At 42.3% G+C, this 19826-nt stretch overlaps 2 protein-coding genes across 3 annotated transcripts in view; both read right to left on the bottom strand.

The window, feature by feature from the left end:
* Window positions 1-2973: 2973 nt before the first annotated feature.
* On the bottom strand, window positions 2974-5603 carry LOC137258496 (probable E3 ubiquitin-protein ligase MID2). Its single transcript, XM_067796189.1, has 2 exons — window positions 5312-5603; window positions 2974-4613 (listed from the first exon to the last, which is right to left on the bottom strand). Exons 1-2 carry the CDS (start codon window positions 5595-5597, stop codon window positions 2974-2976), a joined length of 1926 nt encoding a protein of 641 aa, XP_067652290.1. The 5' UTR covers window positions 5598-5603.
* Window positions 5604-15893: 10290 nt separating this feature from the next.
* Window positions 15894-19826, bottom strand: part of LOC137257857 (phosphatidylinositol transfer protein 3-like) — a 31119-nt gene continuing 27186 nt past the window's right edge. The window contains exons 3-5 of one of the 2 annotated variants that reach the window (XM_067795340.1): window positions 19674-19818; window positions 18503-18680; window positions 15894-17852 (exon numbers count right to left, since the gene is read on the bottom strand). In XM_067795340.1, coding sequence (XP_067651441.1) covers window positions 17224-17852; window positions 18503-18680; window positions 19674-19818 — 952 coding nt within the window. In that variant the 3' untranslated portion in view covers window positions 15894-17223. The remainder of the gene's footprint in view (window positions 17853-18502; window positions 18681-19673; window positions 19819-19826) is intronic. The other variant, XM_067795341.1, reaches the window with a different exon arrangement.

The following is a 19826-nucleotide window of genomic DNA, read 5'->3' on the forward strand; positions in this document are numbered from 1 at the left end:
ATCACATTTCAAAATCAAATGCTAAATTTTGTTTTTAAGAGGTGTATTTATTATGATTGTACCGTTTTGTTCACGTTTTTTCAGTCCAAGTTGGCAGTTAATACCAACATCAGCTTGTTTTCTGATGACCAATATGAAAAAGGCAAACATGGTGAGAGGTTCCCTATGACATTCATGAAAACTTAAATGAACGTGCATGTCGTGAGTACCACTGAAAGCAAGTCCCAAACTCCCCTGATTTTTATTTTGACACAATCGCCATGCCACGACTTAGAGAGATATGAAGAACTAAATCTTTGAACAATTGCAAGTTCCTGAGGGTATTGTGGGTAGCCAATCATTTTAATGTTCATGTTAGGACACTCTACCGACTGCAGGAATGGTGTCAGGTCAATAACAGCATTAGGGCTCACAACAGACCCACCAGTGCCGAGACAGTGCGTCCACCTTTCCGCGGAAGAAACCTCTGCTATGGCTTAGCATGTCGTAGTCCTGTCTTCACCGGTGATCACCATCTAAACTGACTGCAACTCAGCATCGAAAATATAGGCGTTATCCACAATGGGGTCCAGTGCTTTTATCTCATGAAATCCGGATCCGATATTGTGATTCGACAGTCGATGGCAGAGTTAGAGTATGGCAAAGGCATGGGGGAACTCTTATTCTAGTGAGTGTATTGTTGAAATAGATTCGTGGGGTGGTCCAAGTATCATTCTGTGGGGTGCAATGGGTCAGAACCGATTAGCTGACACCTATTTAATAATCCTGGTCCAGGATGAGGAAATGACATGACAACTGATCGCTATATAAGTCGTAAAACTTCACGTTGTACCACATTTTATACGTTACAGAAGTCACATCGTCCAGCAAGACTACGCATGTGTCCACACTGATTGAGCAACATTTGATTTCATAAGACCATATGACATCCAACAATAGCCTGCACTCAGTCCGATTTTACGTCCAACAGAACGTCTTTGGGACGAAATAGAGAAGACTAAATGACCTCCAACCAAGGCCGACAACTGCGACTGGACTCATCAGGCATTTCACAGAGTATGGACCCAAGAGCCTATGGCCTGCGTCAACCAGTTTATTCATCCCAAGTACAGACGATACAACGCTTTCATAGATGCCCGTGGAAGCCACTCACAATACTGACTTTGGGATATCCTAATGGTACCAGTTTGGGTGATTTTGTTTGTGTGAACTCTAAATGTGATTCCCGAATTTGCGTTAACCATAACTGTCAAGTATGAATTCAATCCTCCATTTTGATAGTCAATTTAAAGTGTGTGTGCTTTGAGAAACTGCTGTCAGTGCCACATTTCTTTTGTGGCTCAGCTTATAAATGTAGCTGCGCAGATATGTTTTAAGTGAGCAGCTGTGGATAATTTCATCTGAAAATGCTCAATCAACATCACATAACGCCATCAAACGAAGGAGGAGTTACTTGCAATCATTATCGTGTGTGCTTGCAGTCTCCGGGGCTTTAAAAAAGACAGATTTCTTACGAACATCTGTGGGTCTGCCAGTGATGTTGAAGGAACTGTCCTTGTTGAGGCAAGATTTCGAAAAGGTACAGATGCTCGATTGGGTTCGAGGAACAGCGAAGGTGGCGGTGCAGCAAGGTTGGACAACTTCACGGGCGACGACGCCGGATGCTGAAGAAGGCAGCAAAGCGTCCTGGCACCGTTTGGGCCCTAACGTGACTGTCTTGTCCTAAATGTCCTTCTTGCTGTATCAGTGCAGGTATTTAACTTGCACAACGTGTTTCACGAATGTGGTTGTGTTTAGGAGAAATGCCAAAGGTTCAGTTTTGTACATCGAAGTTCGCAGGAAAGGAATGCTTAGAAACTCGTGTTATTTGTTATAAGGAAAAAATCTTATCTTTCCTGATAAGATTGAACATGGAGGAGGAAAGTGTTGTCACGTAACTTAACATTGCCGTGACAGGTCACTCAAACGCCATGGATGTCGGACGAGGTCAAGAGATGGGAATCCAGCGGACAGCATTTGCTGCTTGTCTTACTCCTGATGCTTTTTGTTCATTCGTTCATAACTGAATGAACTTGGTTGTCCAAGGTTAAAGTAATTATGATGTCTGTACCACCCATCAAAAGTTCAGGCTCACTAGCGTAAATGTAGCCACTTACATCAGTCAGCTGTTTCCATACTGTTTAAAGACACTATTTACTGACACTATTTACACTATGAACTGATGTATTGTAAACCAAATTCGTAACGTTGAAAAGATTATTGTCATGAATTCAATAAACGATCAATGTCAGTGACAACTTGCGAATTCATAACCAAAGGTTACACGGGAATCGTCAGTGAATTAAGTGAGTTTCAACTTTTGATAGGTAGTAAAGTCTGAGAATGCCATCCCTGAAGAGTGATAGAGTAACTGTTGGTTTATGGATTATCAGCATTATTTCAGTTGTTGGCGGCTGTGAAGAAGACTCAGGGCATGTATGTCAGGCTATACATGCATTAGAGGTGGCACAGGGCGAGGGGGTGTTTCATGGGGTAAATAAACTGTGTGAGTAGTGAGTAGTGTTGGAGTAGTGAGAGAAGCTTTCTTGCTTCTGTTCCTTCTCAACCTTTTCACCAGGGCTTTGTCTTTTAGCACAATTATATACTTGAGTGACAACCATGTATGTGTATGAGTGAACAGTTCGAGCGGATGGCACTTTGATGTTCCACAAGAACCCAGCTCGTTGAAGATACAGTTCGAGTAGTACTATACACAGAGCGTTTCTACATTATCCACTTGTACCCTACATGGGACTTAATCGCCATGTCCATTGTGTCCAGAAACACATAGGATCCCTCAGTCTCATCACACGTTGACGTGGTAGCGGCACTGTTTTCCCTAGGAATCGTAAACCATGTATCACACCAATCAGTAATGTTTTGTGGATAGACTGCTATGGCATAAATACCTTCCATGACAGTTATTGCTGATAGTCAGTTGATATTTTTGAATGTCTTTATATATCCTGTATTGCGAAGACAAACGTATATCCGGCCACTGTCATCTACGCACACTCCATACGGATCCTCGGCCCCGTCTTGTAACGTGAGAATGTCCCGGACAAACTGCCCCGCCTCAGTCAGGTGTAGAACTCTGCGTTGCAGGTTGTCAGTAACCAGGATGTCCCCTGTGTCGGTGCTTGTGATGCCACACGGCCATCCCATCGCTGCGTCTCCTGCAGGGCGGTAGTTGAACACCACGTCCCCATCGGGGGTCAGACACATCACCGAGTTGGACTCACCGTCCGACACCAGGATGTTACCTATCCTCGTGGTGCTGAGGAAGGTGGGGTATTTCAAAATGTCCTGACCATTGTGGAGTGGACTGATAGACGTCAGCACATTTCCAGTCATATCCAGGATATCAACACAGGGGGGAGACCGGGAACCAGCTGCTAGTGTTGACATAGTTAGAGCAGTTATTCCCATATACTGTTTGCTGGTGGTGATGGTTGATAGCAGGTCTAGGTCGGGACGTACCTCGACTGTTACAATCTGTTTCGTGTCCGGCACTGATACAGCTACACACGTGTGCGTCAGAACTGTCAGACCCCAGGGGCCGCTGCCAAGATCCAGCACCCCGTGACTTGGCAAGCTCTTCCTTGTATAGAAGGACTTGACACAGTTGTTGTCATAGTCTGTGACCACAACTGTATCTGTGCTGTTCACCACGAGTACTGCCACGTCAGTAGGTCCTGCTGCGCACTCGCTGTCTGATAGTCTCACGTTCATGGAGTCGTGGAGCTCGTGAGTGGTGTTCAGGCCAAGCACATCTTCGTACATGACATCTAGGGCGCCCAGGAGGCTGTTGTCTTGTGACCTGTCCTGTCTGAACATCACCCTAGCTATCCTACCTCTCTCTTTTAGGTCCAAGTCCCCGACAGCCTCCACATCACCGGCCTCACATCCCTGATACATCTCATACACATAAATGTCACACTCAGATTGTAGAGCCTGGTCTATCAGCTCAGCCTGTTGTTGGTACACCTGTACTGACCTCTCAGCTAACTTTACGTCTGCCTTCAGTTGTTCGATGTGCTTGTCTGACATCTCTTTCAGCTCATCTAGAAGTCTCCTTTCCCTGAGTTTTATTTGCTGTATTAAATCAATACTGGCAGTCTTGATGTCTGCTTCTATTTGGGAATACCGAGCCGTTTCTTCATTGACGTTCACCTTTTGCTTTGGTAACTGTGAGTTTGTCTCATTTTGTAATTGTTGTAAATCTCTTTTCATCTTGCACAGCTCCAGTTTCATTGCCGGAATCTCGGACTCGATCGATACAACTGACACGCATCTCCTGTGATAGAAAGTGCAACATTTATGGCAAATTGCAATATTGCAATCTTTACAGAAAGCTTCAAGATATTCGTTCTGATGTTCCTGACATGTGATCTTTCTTTGCCTCGTGACCTTCACCTCTGCCGACAGGTTAGACAACTTGTGATGGCGGGAAGCTGGATTCCGTTTATGCATCCTAGCACACCTCTCACATATTGCATCTCCACAGACAGAACACCAAACAACAGCTGGAGTTGTCTCCCCTTCCTCTCTACAGTAGCCGCAATTTGTGGTATCTGAAACATTTTAGGAAAGGGCATGCTTCGAGATTGTTGACTCCCGAATGTTTGACGTTAATTGATGAGACATTTCACAGTTACTGACTCTGCTAAATACTTGGTGCTCCCACAGACTGCGCTTGATGTTAAGACTGTCGCAACAAATACTAAATAGCACCTGCAAACTCTAAACAACATTAAATGAGACAAACATAAATACGCAAATTCAAAACATATCAGTAATATCTACACGAATCTCGATCTTGTTACGATCAAAATTAAGTTGTGCTCCTGTTACAATGCAGGATGAAGTCGATGAACAAAACGGCGTAGCAGCTGCTGTCAAGAGACTTTAGCACCGTCAAAACTTTCATTGGCTCTGGGATGTAATTGTATAGGTGTATAAACCTGTATCAGTGAGGAAGGGACTTGTACTGGAAATATCTGTGTTCTTATCTTGACTTCCAGACGTGCAATAGGTATCATGTTGGTAGATGAGGCAGCGGAAAGGCTTGTATCTCGTACGATAACTAAAGGCTGAAAACTGCTCGTACACAGCGAAAACCATTGGAGATTTCTGTGGTCACGACTATCTCAGTACCTGATGTTCATTTCATAAACAATTATTTTCTATGTGTTTGTCATGAATGTATTTCGGACAATGCCTCTATAAGTAGCATGTACATTTCCTATTGCACTGGCTGCATGCTATCTACCTGGAGAATCCGGACAAAACGAGTCCAAGAGTCCCTGGATGAGAAAGATAGGTTTGACGTCATCCGCCCATTCCTCCACGGGTCTGTCAGGGTCGAACACTTTCGTCATCTTGCTGCAGAATGGACAGAGGAGGGACTTGGCACTGATGGCTTCTGGTCTGGTTTTGGTGTAGTTGACGATACATTTCCGACAGAAGGTATGATGACACACAAGTGTACAAGGCTTGTCAAACACCCCTGTACACACGACACACGTCAGGTAATGTTCGGTTCTCTCTGGTGCCATGGATGCCATCTGTAATGTCATACAAATCGTACATAATGCATTATAACTGTTCCGTCAGCCCTCGTACTTCACCAGTGAGGAGTGTTTGGGCCGAGATGACGCGCAATGAAATGAGACCTCGTGTAGTATTCTCTATGAGCAGACTACAGCTTGGATACTTCCATGGAGTCAACTAACTCAGGGCACATGCTCGCTCAACTGTTTCAGTGTACCAGATACAACACCACAAGAGAAATATTGTGGTTGCACAATACAACAGCTTCGACGATAGCATATAGCACATATTTTCATAACATCCTACTGACCTTTATTTGTGATGACAACTGTTTCCACGTAGCGAGACACAACTATCCGCCTTCTCCACAGTTCACCTTACAGCGGGTACCTATATGTAGGTCAAATGAAAGGAACTTATCCAGCCGTGAATATACGTTTGCTAGCACCCCCGTTCACGCTACTGAAGACGAAACCGATAAGAGTCACTGTTATACAAAGTATAAAGGTATTTGGAGGTTTTTTCTTTTCAAAGTTATACTGTACACGAGAAACCCATATACCAGGTGGGCGTCTTAAAGTGGCGGGTAAGAGCTAGTATGAAGAAGATTGATACCTTTTACGGAGAGAGAGAGAAAGAGAGAGAGAGAGAAAGAGAGAGAGAGAGAGAGAGAGAGTGGGAGAGAGAGAGAGAGAGAGACTTCCCTCTGGTACTTTCCTCTGTTCTCCCTCAAAAGTCGGTGTGCATCTGCCTGTGGCAAGCATTACGGTGACGTGCACGTTTATAGCGTCCATGTTACAGGTACTGTGTCGAGTTCAGATCCTGACATCTTGAAGGCAAACATTAACCTTTTTAACCTTTGAATTATGGAGAGAGTCGACAGTGGCAACAGTAGGCGATGTAAAGTTGTACTGATGGTGAGATTCAACTGAACCATCAGCAAGTCTGATGTATGAGGTATGTATCCTGGAACCGTGGAACTGGAATGTCTGTACTGGGTTGGACCATCCGATACGCTGTCGTCTATGCCAACGTCTACACAAAGGGACAAATACAAGGGTCTAATTCCAGGCTCTTGCAGACAATTCTGGAATGTTTATCCTAATAAACCAGGCACAACTCGTGCAGTCTCGGTGATTATGTACAGGGCGGGTGTCGATCTAGGGTTACTGAGTAAGTGAGATTTGTAGCAATATTCTAGTAGCATCACTGCAGGGGACACCAGGAATTGGCTTCACACATTGTACCCATGTGGGGAATTGAACCCGGATTTTCGGCATGACGAGCGAACGCCACTGGGTTGTGTGAGACGAGTACACCGACCCCATACCCCATGTATCCAGGGACTCTCCAGATTCATGACGCCCATCCGCGATGTAGTGATTGGCCGCGTTCATGCTCGGCACCATCCCACTACCAGTGGATCGCCAAAAGTATGACTATCTTCATTTATTACCTCATTCGTATAAATATCATCGACGATGGTTAAAATATTTTCTCTTATCACCTACATATGATGTGATGCATAATACAATATACAGTGTGTGCACCTGTAGTGCCTTATCTCTGCTTCTGTAATGCCTTATCTCTGCTTCTGTAGTGCCTTATCCCTGCTTCTGTAGTGCCTTATCTCTGCTTCTGTAATGCCTTATCTCTGCTTCTGTAGTGCCTTATCCCTGCTTCTGTAGTGCCTTATCTCTGCTTCTGTAATGCCTTTTCTCTGCTTCTGCTAGTGCGTGGTGTTGTGGAAAACACAAAGAATCTGGATACAACTGGCGTAATTATTGAATGCGCTCATCGAATTAACAGAAGGAAAGTCTATTATTGTAAAATTTCTGGATTACAATGTGAAATCATCTGTTCTCGGGAACGCAAAATTGCTAAAAGACACTGGCTTAACAGTATCTGAAGACTTCTCTTGACAGAAGCGAAAAAAACCGAAAGTGTTGATGGAAGAGGCTAGAGACCGAGGTGAGAAATGTGGGTTGCGTTTCGACAAACTTGTTTTTGATAATGGTACCGTTCTCAGTTATGATATGGAAACATCGTCGCCAGTACGACTCGACAAAACGCATCCGAGGGGAAGTCGTCCAAGCGACAAGCAGGAGGGTGACGCAACACGCGAGGCGTCTGACAGCTAGGAAGATGGCCGTGTGAAAATGTCTCCTTCATGTGCTGGAACATTCAAGGTCTGAGAAATAAACTTGGTAACTTGAACTTTATTAACTTTTGTCAACGTTTTGACATATTCTCATTTTTTTAAATTTGGACAAATTGTACGAAAGAAAGTATTGAATATTCATTTCACGAACATTCTGTTTACATCAATCATCGCGACTACAATACAGGTGGCGTCGTGGTGTTAGTGCGTAAAGTGTTCGCAAATTGTGTGAAGGTATGTAAACACCTCATATAGTGATTGCATATTTCTGTTGTTGGATTCGTGTTTATTCCGAACTCGGAATGATATTCTGTAGATGATTTTGGAAAGCAGCTGATGAGTCTGTTGCACATATGGGATTCACGTGGCAAATGGACGTTTTCCAGGTGATCCACGTGGATCATTTACATGTTTTGCGAACAATGGGGCCAGTACTGTTGATTACTTTGTTGGATCAACTGAACTGTTTCACTCATTGTCGGATTTTGTTGTTCATGCACGTCTAGAGTCTGGTCATTTCCCAATTACCTGCAGTATAAAATGTAATTTAACGTTAGCAGAACCTATAGGTCAATACTACCTTGAGGAAATATGTTTGCCACCCTCAGAAATCTAATTTCAGCGAGTGCTTGAAACAGTGAACTAGATCAATTGTCTCTTAATGAACATAGAATAGACATAGATTCTACACCCGCAGTTGACACCTTGACTACAGTCATACAGGATTCAGCTAGACACAGTGGCATGGTCTCACTCTGTAGTAGTATCTCAAAGAACTGCGTTTTCTCACCATGGTTTCATGAGGATTGTGAGCGTTTAAAGCGCAGAAAGTATGAATTGATGGATAGTTTTAGAATTAAAGGTGATTTTGTCAGTTTAACAAGTTTTCACAATGCTCGTAACAGTTTTATGGAGTTATGTCGCCACAAACGGGAAGTATTTCAAGAAGCAGCGGTAGTTAAACGTTTAGATTCGTGTAATGATAATAGAAATGCAAAAGCTTTCTGGGCAGAAGTAAAATCTCATATCAGAAAGCTCCCAGTAACATGTAGAACTATTAGTGTTGCACAATGGATTGAATATTTTTAGTTTGTGCTGAATATTACTGAAAATGAAATAGATGATGACTTTGTTGCATTTTGTAGCAGTGTTGTCACAGAACATGAAGCTGTGAAATGTTAGTGTGTTTAATGATGATATCAACAGTTTGCTGACCATTGACTTTACGGCAGATGAAGTCCTGACTGCACATAATGACTTGAAATGTGGCAAAGCAGCTGGGCCAGACGGTATCCTGCCCGAAATGTTAAAGAGTGGTAAAAATGTCTTACTTTCTTATCTTCTTACTGTTTTCAATAACATATTTAGATCTGGTAACTTTCCAGATCAGTGGCCCAGAAGTATTATCTTCCCACTCCACAAGAAAAAAATCGTTCATAATGTCAACAACTATCGAGGTATTTCGCTTATGGACATTTGTGGCAAAGCTTTTACTCAATTCTGAATAAGAGATTAAAAGCATTTGTAGTATTGTATGATAAATACTCGGAGTGTCAAGCTGGCTTTAGGAAGGGATATTCCACGGTTGATAACATGTTTATTCTCGAGTCTCTAGTACAGAAGTACTTATCTAAATCAAAAGGAAGGTTTTATTGTCTAGCTTTTGATTCTGTCAACAGGGATCTGTTGTGGCATGTCTTGTATTCACATGAGATTCATGGTAAAATTTTCACGATCATTAAGGATATGTATTCAAAAACTTTGGCCTCTGTTAAAATATCAAGGAGCAATATCACGGACTATTTCAGTTGTTTTTATGGTGTTCGACAGGGATGCATTTGAAGTCCTGTCCTATTTTCACTGTTCATAAACCAGCTGGAAAATTACATACAGCACTTCGGTGGTAGGGGGATCTTTGTTCGTGAAGATGTATTAGAGTTCTTTATACTTCTCTACGCTGATGATTTGTGTATTTTTGCAGATTCTGTGATCAACTTACAAAAGAAAATAGACGTTTCATATACGTTTTGTAACAAATGGGTCTTAAGAGTGAATTCAGATAAGACTGAAATACTGTTTTTTCGAAACGGCGGTAAATAAAGGAAATATGAAAAATGGAAGCTGGGCGATGTTCCTATCCAAATATCAACCTACTACAGTCGTGCCCCGTTTACCCGAACCTCAGATATCCGGACGAAAATTCCCTAAAACGAATTCACAACGTTGTAAAATCACTCACTTATCCGGAATTCCGGTTTCCGTAACCGAACGATTTTGAGGCGTGTCAATTTGTGGGTCACTATAATTAATTTATCCGGATAATCAAGCAAGCCTGGACAGCTGTGAGCGAAAAGACAATTGCTTTCGTCATGTGGATACTACAGTCCCGTGCACAAGCTGTGACTGTTACTGCCGATGATCTTGTGCATGTCGACAGTGACGAACTGACCGGCGAAAGTCCTCTCGCCTTTCTATACAGCCAGTGCAAAAAGCTATGACTGATTTCTTCTAGCGAGCATAACTGCATGAACAGGTATGAGACATGCTATGTATGCACTGATATTTGTTTATGTGTACCGTAATCAATAAAGATTGTGTCTGATGCCTACTGTGTTCGTTTCTTTGTACGTTTCTTATACATATGGCCCGTGATTCAGATATTCGAAAATTCGCTTATCCGGACAATTTCAATATAAACGCAAGTGTTCGGATCAACGGGGCACGACTGTATTGTTATCTTGGTATCATTTTTTCAAACAGATTGTGTTGGTCCAAAGCTGTACTAACATTAGTCCAAAAAGCTACCAAAGCTGTCGTTTCCATTTGTCAACTATGTTATAAACTTCGGAACATTTTTTGTTTAAAATGTTTGATTTACAAATCAAACCAATAATTCTGTATCGTTCAGTGATTTGGGGTGTCCACCAGTGGTTGTTTCTTGAACGCTTTCAAGCTAAATTTTGTAAATTTGTTTTGGGTGTTGGCTCCAAATCTACCAATGTTGCTGTATTGGGCGAATGTGGCCGTTATGGTATTTATGTAGATACTCATGTCAGTTTATAAGATACTGTCTCAAACTTCTTAACATGTCTCAAAACAGGTACCCCCAACAGTGTTACAATATGTTGGTAGGTTTAGATGCAGCTGGTAGAGAAAGTTGGGTTACTCACATTAAGCATGTACAATGTATTGTATTCTCTAGGTTTTGGAATAGTGTGACAATGCAATGTTGATTGCTTTATGTTTGAATTTACGCGTAGGGTTAAAGATTGTTATACAAAAACATGGTATTCTGATGTGTCAAACTGTTCCAAATTAAATTTGTATGCATAGTTCAAGGTGTCACTTTTTCCTGAGCTATACCTAAGCAGTTTACGTAAAGAATGCATATGCTTACCTTGTTTAGAACTCGATCTTATGCAAAATGCAGACAGAAGGCAGGGTGTTATTTTACGCTGTCGGTCTGCGATCGCAGCACCGATTGTAAATATTTGCATGTAATATGTACGTGGGCCTGAGGCCTTATTACTGAAATAAATGAATTGAATTATCTCTGCTCCTGTTATGCATTTTCTATGCTTTATCTCTGTTTCTGTAGTACCTTGTTTCTGCTTCCCTAATGCCTTATTATTTTTTTCTGTAGTGCCTTATCTCCACTTCTCTAATGCCTTATCTTTGTTGGTATAGTACCTTATCTCTGCTTCTGTAATGCCTTATCTCTGCTTCTGTAATGCCTTATCTCTGTTTCTGTAGTACCATATCTCAGCTTCTGTGGTGCCTTATTTCTGCTTCTGTAATGCCTTAATTATCTCTGCTTCTGTAGTGCCTTATTTCTGCCTCTGTGGTGCCTTATTTCTGCTTCGGTAATGCCTTATCTCTGTTTCTGTAACTGAAAAGTATCAAGCATAGAGCAAGCGTACGGCCGTGTCAGATCGTCTCAGGCTCATCGAATTTATGTGTTAGGGAGAAAAGCTGCAGATGACAGAGGTTTTTTTAATCCCCGGCATGTTAGAAGAAGCAGCCGTAAAATGCCTTTGTCAGAAAGCTGTGACCTGCAGGCGTTGGAAGAACTTAAGTAACCTTGTTTGCTGTTTACTCTACGCTCGTCAATGTTGCCGCTGTGCAACGGTGATATGTAATATATCTAATGTGTACCATTGATCCCGGTGATTCACACTAGCATGGATCTGCGAAGCTGATACAATAACATGCTTCACCCGTCAGCCATACTGGCTATTAGATGCGACCCACTTGATGAAGATCACACGCATCTTCAGGGGTATTGTTACAACTGTATATCCTTAAATACCCCGATTTCTTACCCAGATAGATCCAATATGAAATTATCGCATACCTGTTATCATGTGTCAGATGCGCAGCGCTAAATTAATGTAGTTATCATAATCTTTAGGTCTCAACCGAGTACTTGTGAAGATTCGGTTTTGAATTGTAATCAGTAATCCGACTAAGGGGATCAAGTGGTCAGACTCGCTGTCATGGTTGACACATGTCATCAGTTCCTTATCGATCAGTACCTAGATCGATGTTCAGCTGTTGATCACTGGATTGTCTTGTACAGACTCGATTATTTACAGACCCCTGAATATTGATGAATGCGGTGTAAAACTAAAGTCACTCGCTTTTTTATTTGAGTTTTCTCAGCTCAATAGGATAAAGACATGGTGAATTCTGCTGATCGTATGTCCATTACATGATAAACTAAAGTAGAAAATACCTTATTGTCCCCATCCATCTAAAGATAAAATCCATTCCTTATTAAACTTCAACAGCCATGATGTGATTCAGAATGTTGCTATGTTCATACATCACGCGATAAACTCAGAAAATAATGCTCGTCACTGAGAATCGTCTCAACGTCATACTTGTATGAAAACATAAAGTCAATATCGTATATAAAACTGTTATGTATTGTGCTATAGGCCTGTGGCTTTAGAGTATTGATTATACCGCAGATAGATAGATTTATTCACAGACCGTCGTCACATAGCTGGAATATTCATAAGCAAACTAAACTTACTCACTCACTCTAAAATGGAACGTAGTTTCCGCGTTGTAACAAGAGATTCAGTTAACAGGTCATCTCAGAACACGAGTTCCACGCAACGATGTAGTCTTTGTTGCCACAATTGGTGTTTCTGGTGCTAAAAATGGACAACACAAATGTACACATGAATTACGATACGGTACACAACTCTAGAGACTGCCGATACTGGGAGCCAGCGACTGAGATAATCGTAACTGTTCAAAGCCTCAACATTAGATGACTGACCATTTACAGTGATGCAACCACGTGCATCTTCACAGATGTATCATTTGGTATGTTTCTCACAAAATGTCCAGACTCGGATGACTGAATGGCGTGTCTCGCGTTTGATTGTAGTTGAACAAATCTCCTTCAGTTCAGATCAGCATCACACACCCGCCTCCACAACATCACATGCACACCCACTTACATGTGTAGTGTAATACGATTCTAAGCCAACTCTTCGTTATGTATTTCCCTAGTTTACATACAGTATACTGTGAACAAACCAACTTCTAAAACACACTGGAATGTTTATTGTTCATGGGAAAAACATGAATACTTGATGAAACCTGAGAGGTCGATGGCCAACACTCGGTGAATGATTGATGGCCGGTGTGTTTGTATGACTTTTCATCTTCCTCCAGTTGAACTAGGCATGGTGCTTGGTAATACTGTGTTAAGATGAATCTTTTCCAAAGTTGTGTGACGAAAGTGGCAGATGTACTGATTGTTAAAAGTAAGAAATATGCAATTGTAACTTTCGAGCTTTCCATGCATTCAGTTTTACAAATACAATTGAAACATATGGAATCGTTTTAGTGCTAAGTACCAATACAGTTCAGATTTTGAGTATAATGTCGCTACCCCATGGTATTTTCGACTGAAAAACAAGCATACAGATAAAATCAAGTTATAGAGACATTTTCATAACCGTACAAAAGAAAGCCCATATATTTGATTTCCATGTTTTGTTTTTTTTATTTAGACAAATGAATCACTTGTAAATTATATCCGTGTATATGGTAATTCTTCCATCAGATAGTCGATGAGCATTTGAAAACAAGATATAAATGACATAGCCAGGATGTGAAAGGATATGAATGTTATGAATGTGTGGAGAATAAGATCTGACGCATCACTAGACACTGACTCAGTAATCTGCAGGTGACAAGTAAGTTTCAGTATTGACCCTCGTCCGCGCCACCCCCCACCCCCCCACCCCCGTACGTGAGTGAGTGAGTGAGTGAGTGAGTGTTAGTAAGTGACGGTTTTAGGAGACTAGACATCATTAAAATTGAAAATTTTCGTCGACGCTGTTATCCCTCGGTAACAGGACACAACTACAGAAAGACAAACGAAACGTTGTGAGATGTAATTTAAACTGTCTACCCGTCAGTGAGATGAATCAAAGAGTTGATCACGACAAGATGCTTGTACTTTGTTTCTCGTGCAGCGGTCTCGACTCGCACACAACCCTACATCGTCAAACACCGGAGGTGCCGTCACGGTTGAAGGAATGTCGTCATCAAGGTCACCTATATCATGGCGATGATGAGACTAGAGAGTGATTGTCCCGTGAAGCCCAATCGATTAACCTCCGCCGCGAGGGTCGGGAGAAATGTGTCCCTGGACAGTGACATGTCCGGTTAGAAGCCTAAATCTGCGACAGGACTCGCACCAAAGTAGAAGTCTTTGACCATCCATCACCGGTGCCATTGTGATATGATTTCAGATTGATTTCTCCGCGGGGAGGCGTGACCCGGCCCCGGCCATATGTCTCCTGGAAGTGAGCAAGGAGGTAATTGTCACCTGTTTTCAGAGAGAACATAGGGTGATACGTACATGGCATCAAGTAATGTCTTTACGATTTATCTAGTTCCATGCGACCTTGGACAAACTGAAGGTCACCCTCTCCACCTCGATGCGCCTTTTCTACACGTCATCAACACTGTAGAAGATATACGATGTGAACTGGTCTTTATGAAACACAAAAGTTGAACCTATCAATTGATGAATGAGGTAGAGTTCTGGTATTTGATGTAAAACTTTTCTCTGAGACCTGAAAAGGATTAGAATCACTGCTAACCGACAGGATGAAGAATTAAAACATGTGACCAAAATTGTAAAAGATGATGCTGAATGACCAGCTGTAGTAGCTGTAGTAGCTGTAGTAGGAACTGGCTCCATCAACTGGATCCTTTACCCGTATGGATGCGGGGTAGAATAGGTCTTCAGCAACCCATGCTTGCCAAGATAGGTGACTATACCTGTCGTAAGAGGCGACTAACTGGATCGGGCTTGCAGTCTTGTTTGACACATTCCGTCTATTCCCATTTGCGCAGATCGATACTCATTCTGTTGATCACCGATTTGCATGCTCCAGACTCGATTATTTACAGACCGGCGCCTGAATATTGCTTAGATATTGCTGAGTGCGGCGTAGAAGTAAACTCACTCACTCATTCAACTGGTAATTCTATACGGACATTCAAGTATCGGCCCCCTCTGTCCCAGCTGATTGTGGTTCCTGGGGACTATTTATTCTCTCTTTCAGCCTCATATTCCTTTGAGAGGAATAACAAGCCACTCTTGAAGTTTCTCTAATAAATCACAATACCAGCTGTGTTCACTGCACGCAGCAAAGGTTGTCCTCCCCGGAACTACCACGGGACATATTATGTATATGTGCGTGTGTACTCATGTGCGTGCATGTGTACATACATACGTGTACCTGCGTCCATGTGTACATACATACGTGTACCTGCGTGCATGTGTACATACATACGTGTACCTGCGTCCATGTGTACATACATACGTGTACCTGCGTCCTGGGAGTTCGCTTTACCCGTAAATGGCAATAAACATCGTGACATACGTATCATTACCTCTGAGTGTTCAACAGTCAGTATGGAGTGTGGGGCAGAAGTCGATAGCATAAGGGCAATATGCGAAATTCGGAAATAGACACCGGTCCGCGAGCTCGAGGTTGGTGAAAATTCGGTCGGGCTGTTAATCTCCACGGTCATTTCCCCGACTGGCTCATGAATTTTCATGGAATAATATCGTAGATATATCACTCTCGGACACTTGTTAAGTTATAATACTCTATTAAATCATTCAAGATCATGAATGATAAACATGTTCATCATATTAATGCTTCATGATGCAACCCCTGTCTACATTCGAATTTCCAGCTAGTGATTTTTTAAAGGATAATAACTTTCAGGCATAGCTAGCCCGAATGGCTGGCAACATTTGGAAACTATTTGCGCACATCGATTGCAGTGCTGATATAATGGACTTCCTGGTTGTATCAAGGTATAGTCGCTCTTTTACAACTTGCATCCACTGGTAAGTCAAACCCATTGGGGACAGTTCGTATTCCCGTGACTATTGACCCGCGTCGTTTGTCTGGGTGTCACCACGTCATCACCTTCGGTATGAAGGGATTTCCTCCCACAGATTTACACACCATGTTTTTGTGTCGGAGTGGACCTATTCGCCCTGCATTATTAAAATCCGCCAGTGTGAAGCCATTGTGTTCTGTATATAATATATATGTATTGATTTAAAGGAGTTCATCTGAATACTATAAGACCAAAAGTCAGGTTATATTGGAACGAGCTATCCACATCGTGTCCTAAACACAGTAATAGGTAAAACCTCGTTTTGGGGTTATAGTCAGCACTTACAATACACGCTTGATGACTACCTTTAATTCACAGGTTATTGAACGTTATACTCACCGCATGCCTCTGTCATCTGTCAGCATTCTGAGCTGTATAAGGCATAATGTCAAACAATACGCGCGACAAAACACAAACACATATCAGAATAAAACGAACGACTTCGTAATAATTCATTCCATTTATAAGTAACAGTGTGTAGAATCATCGGATGAGAGTTATTTCCTAGAAATGTGATGGAGGAGCGACGAAAACAAACCTCTTCGATAATAACGTAAATGATGAAAATAAATTGCTACTGCTTCGCTGCTACTATGAACTCTGAACGGAATGTGTAAGGGGAAGTAACTCTCACTTCAGGATTTACACACTGGAAGACATTGCACTTCCCACCACCGAAATTAGTGATCACAGACAAAGGTGAACATTAAATTAGATTAGGTTACCGTTCACACACATTCATCTAGTAATCTGATTTTCTACAGTCTCGTACCCGCCCAGAAGGGATGGTAATTGGTTCCCCAAAGCCTCGGTTATCGATCTGAGCGGTGTTCCTGTCATCACCATTATCGTCGCTTTGCACACACAGCAATCTATCTGCTGACGGCACTCGCACTCCCCCGACATCTTACACTGACCCATATATCATCCTGAATCTGACAAAGTCTTTGATAAATGTAAATGATTATAAACACCAGGGACCATCGTTGCAGACCTCTTAAGAGTTATCGACGTTGTCAGTATGTGCTCAAAGGCAAGGCTGTTTGTGGTATCTTAAATTCGTCATCAATATGCACAGAATGTACTTCAGTGTCGTCATCACTTCCGTCGAAGTTGGATGCCTCCGCAACAGCTTGTGCCTCCTCGCGTTCTTTAGCTTCTTCTGGTGATATCGTCACTTGTAAAACCGTCCCACACAAATGGTCCAATACGTTTGGGTGCGGTTTGTGTATGCGCTTAGCGGTGTCTCTGATATTGCTGGTATATGTATCTATGAACTTTGATATATAGGAAGGTGTCCCCCGGGGGTCATGACCTCCCTTTTCAGCTGGAGGGTTCCAGAACTGCGCTTGACCGTCAGGAAGAGGTTTGACCTTGTTGAGCCTAATCTCCTCGTGCAACCACGCCGTCATTTCCTCGGAGAAATATTTCTGGAATGTTTGTTGGATCTTCCTCTTGGATCTCACTAACTTCATCTTGGAGACTGTGTTTTCGTGGAGGAAGACCTTGATAGCCTTCCACACACCGTGGAAGATTGGACTGTGGTTGAGGCAGATGACCAGGCCGAGACGCTCCGGGTAGTGGTTGGCCATTATCTGGGTGACACCATAACCTAACTTGGGGTTGCATGATTGCAGAGTCATCCCTGGAAATAAGGATAAAGCGATACAAAAATTCAACAACGGTAAAAAAACCCAAAATAATAACGAGATCAGCATTATCACTATTCGTCGTCACGAACAGAACATACCTACGTTTGTGCACGCAGTCACGTTCAGTATGGAAACAAGTGCTAACTAACACAGTGGGTGAGTGAGTGGTTTTACACCGCTTTCAGCAATATTCCAGCAACATCACGGCGGGGGACACCAGATATGGGCTTCACACAGTGTACCCACACGGGAACCTTAAGTAGAAACAGATCCGATGGTTGCACGATGTCAAAAAATATGATTGCATTTGAAATCCATATATAGGCCTGTTATACGGACCAAACATTATTTTTGGCACCAATTTTCTTAATCGTATCTCTTAGATTACACTCATTCACATTCATTCACTACCTTCAGAAACTTAGAAAGACCGTTAAAAACAGTTTGAGTTGATTACATGAATGTGTAAACCTTCGGGTCTTAAATACTGTGAGAAAACCTTTCCCCATGTCCCGCAATAAGTTTATCTAAGGTAATAACTAACTCTGTAAAACCTCCTACAAGAGGAAAGAAATGGAACAGGCGATATGAGCAAAACAAACGAAACAATGAACAAACAATTATGAATCACAATCCTCGTTACCTGTACAATCAATGATAAACACCCAGGTGGATATCCCAGGCTGCATCGTCAACTTAGCGTTCTCTATGAGGTAGGTCACATGACTGACGGAGTCCTCCACTGTGTTCCGGTGAGTTGAAGCCTGGGAAAAGCTGGAGTAGATAACAGGACGGCCCATCTCGTCATGACCAATCTGGCGCTGGAAGCACACAGGAACTATAACTCTACAGAAACATTATAATGTTGTCAAAGGTTGCTATTTACATCGTGGTTCTCCAGACTCCTCTTTCTGTCCCCGAACCATGCATCGTCACCTTAATCTCCCCCATTTCCCATTTTGTCTGCCTCCTTATCAGAAATAAATATCAGTGAGCATGTTTAGATCCGAATTCGAGGCACGGGTGGTCCCATTCGTGCGGTCCCCCTTCCAAATGTGTAGAGTTATGTCCCTTGGGCGTGCCAGAACCCTACATCTGATTAATCCTATTCCCATTCCTGGATTTGTCTGTAAAATACCTATAGGCGGTGAAGCAAGTTCAGGGTTGGTAAACAAGTAAATGTATGTCAATTGTTCCAACGTTGTGTATTACCGTCAGCCGAAAACCCTTTATAGCCACTTGTGATTACCGATAATACCACTTCATGACACGACCTTGCTTATCATCATACTGTGGTCATAATCTCCTGCAATATCACAATATATAAGGTTAATATCAGCACCGAGAACAAGGTTGTTATTGTGTAAGCGGCAGTGACGATGAAGGCAGTGAAGCTGTCATACTCCTTCACACCGGGCAAGAATGCCAATGAGACATCACTACAGTAATAGGTATGTTTCGAATTTGATCGGCATTCTTGAAGTTGTTGACTCAAAAATGAAACATACAACTTTATGGATGACAACTTGTTTATTGCATAAAGCGACGTTTCGATGTAGGTTCTTACATCATTATCAAGCTTGATATATGCATAAAGAAGTTGTCATAAATACAATTGTATGCTTAATTGTTTTTCAAAGTGTAACTATAATAATTTTCCTTTTGTCTGTTATATATATTCAACAAACAAACATCAGTACTAATCATAAGGACATTCCGGCGACCATAAAGTCCCCAGACTCATCACAAATATTGGCACTAATATCCAGGGAATGGAGTATTGGACAGGTTGCTAGGAGATCTCGGAGACTGACCATGGAATGAAAGCCAGGTCTCTCATGGCACCACCGACAGTTGAGGTGCAGAGGGCGGTTCTGTCGTCGGTACTCCACTGTCTCCTTCAGCAGGCGCTCAGCGTCGTCCACATTCCAGTCACGTGATTTCAAGTAGCGCGCGAGTCTGCAAAA

The sequence above is a fragment of the Haliotis asinina genome, chromosome 12 (assembly GCF_037392515.1).
Source record: "Haliotis asinina isolate JCU_RB_2024 chromosome 12, JCU_Hal_asi_v2, whole genome shotgun sequence".
Classification (NCBI taxonomy): domain Eukaryota; kingdom Metazoa; phylum Mollusca; class Gastropoda; order Lepetellida; family Haliotidae; genus Haliotis; species Haliotis asinina.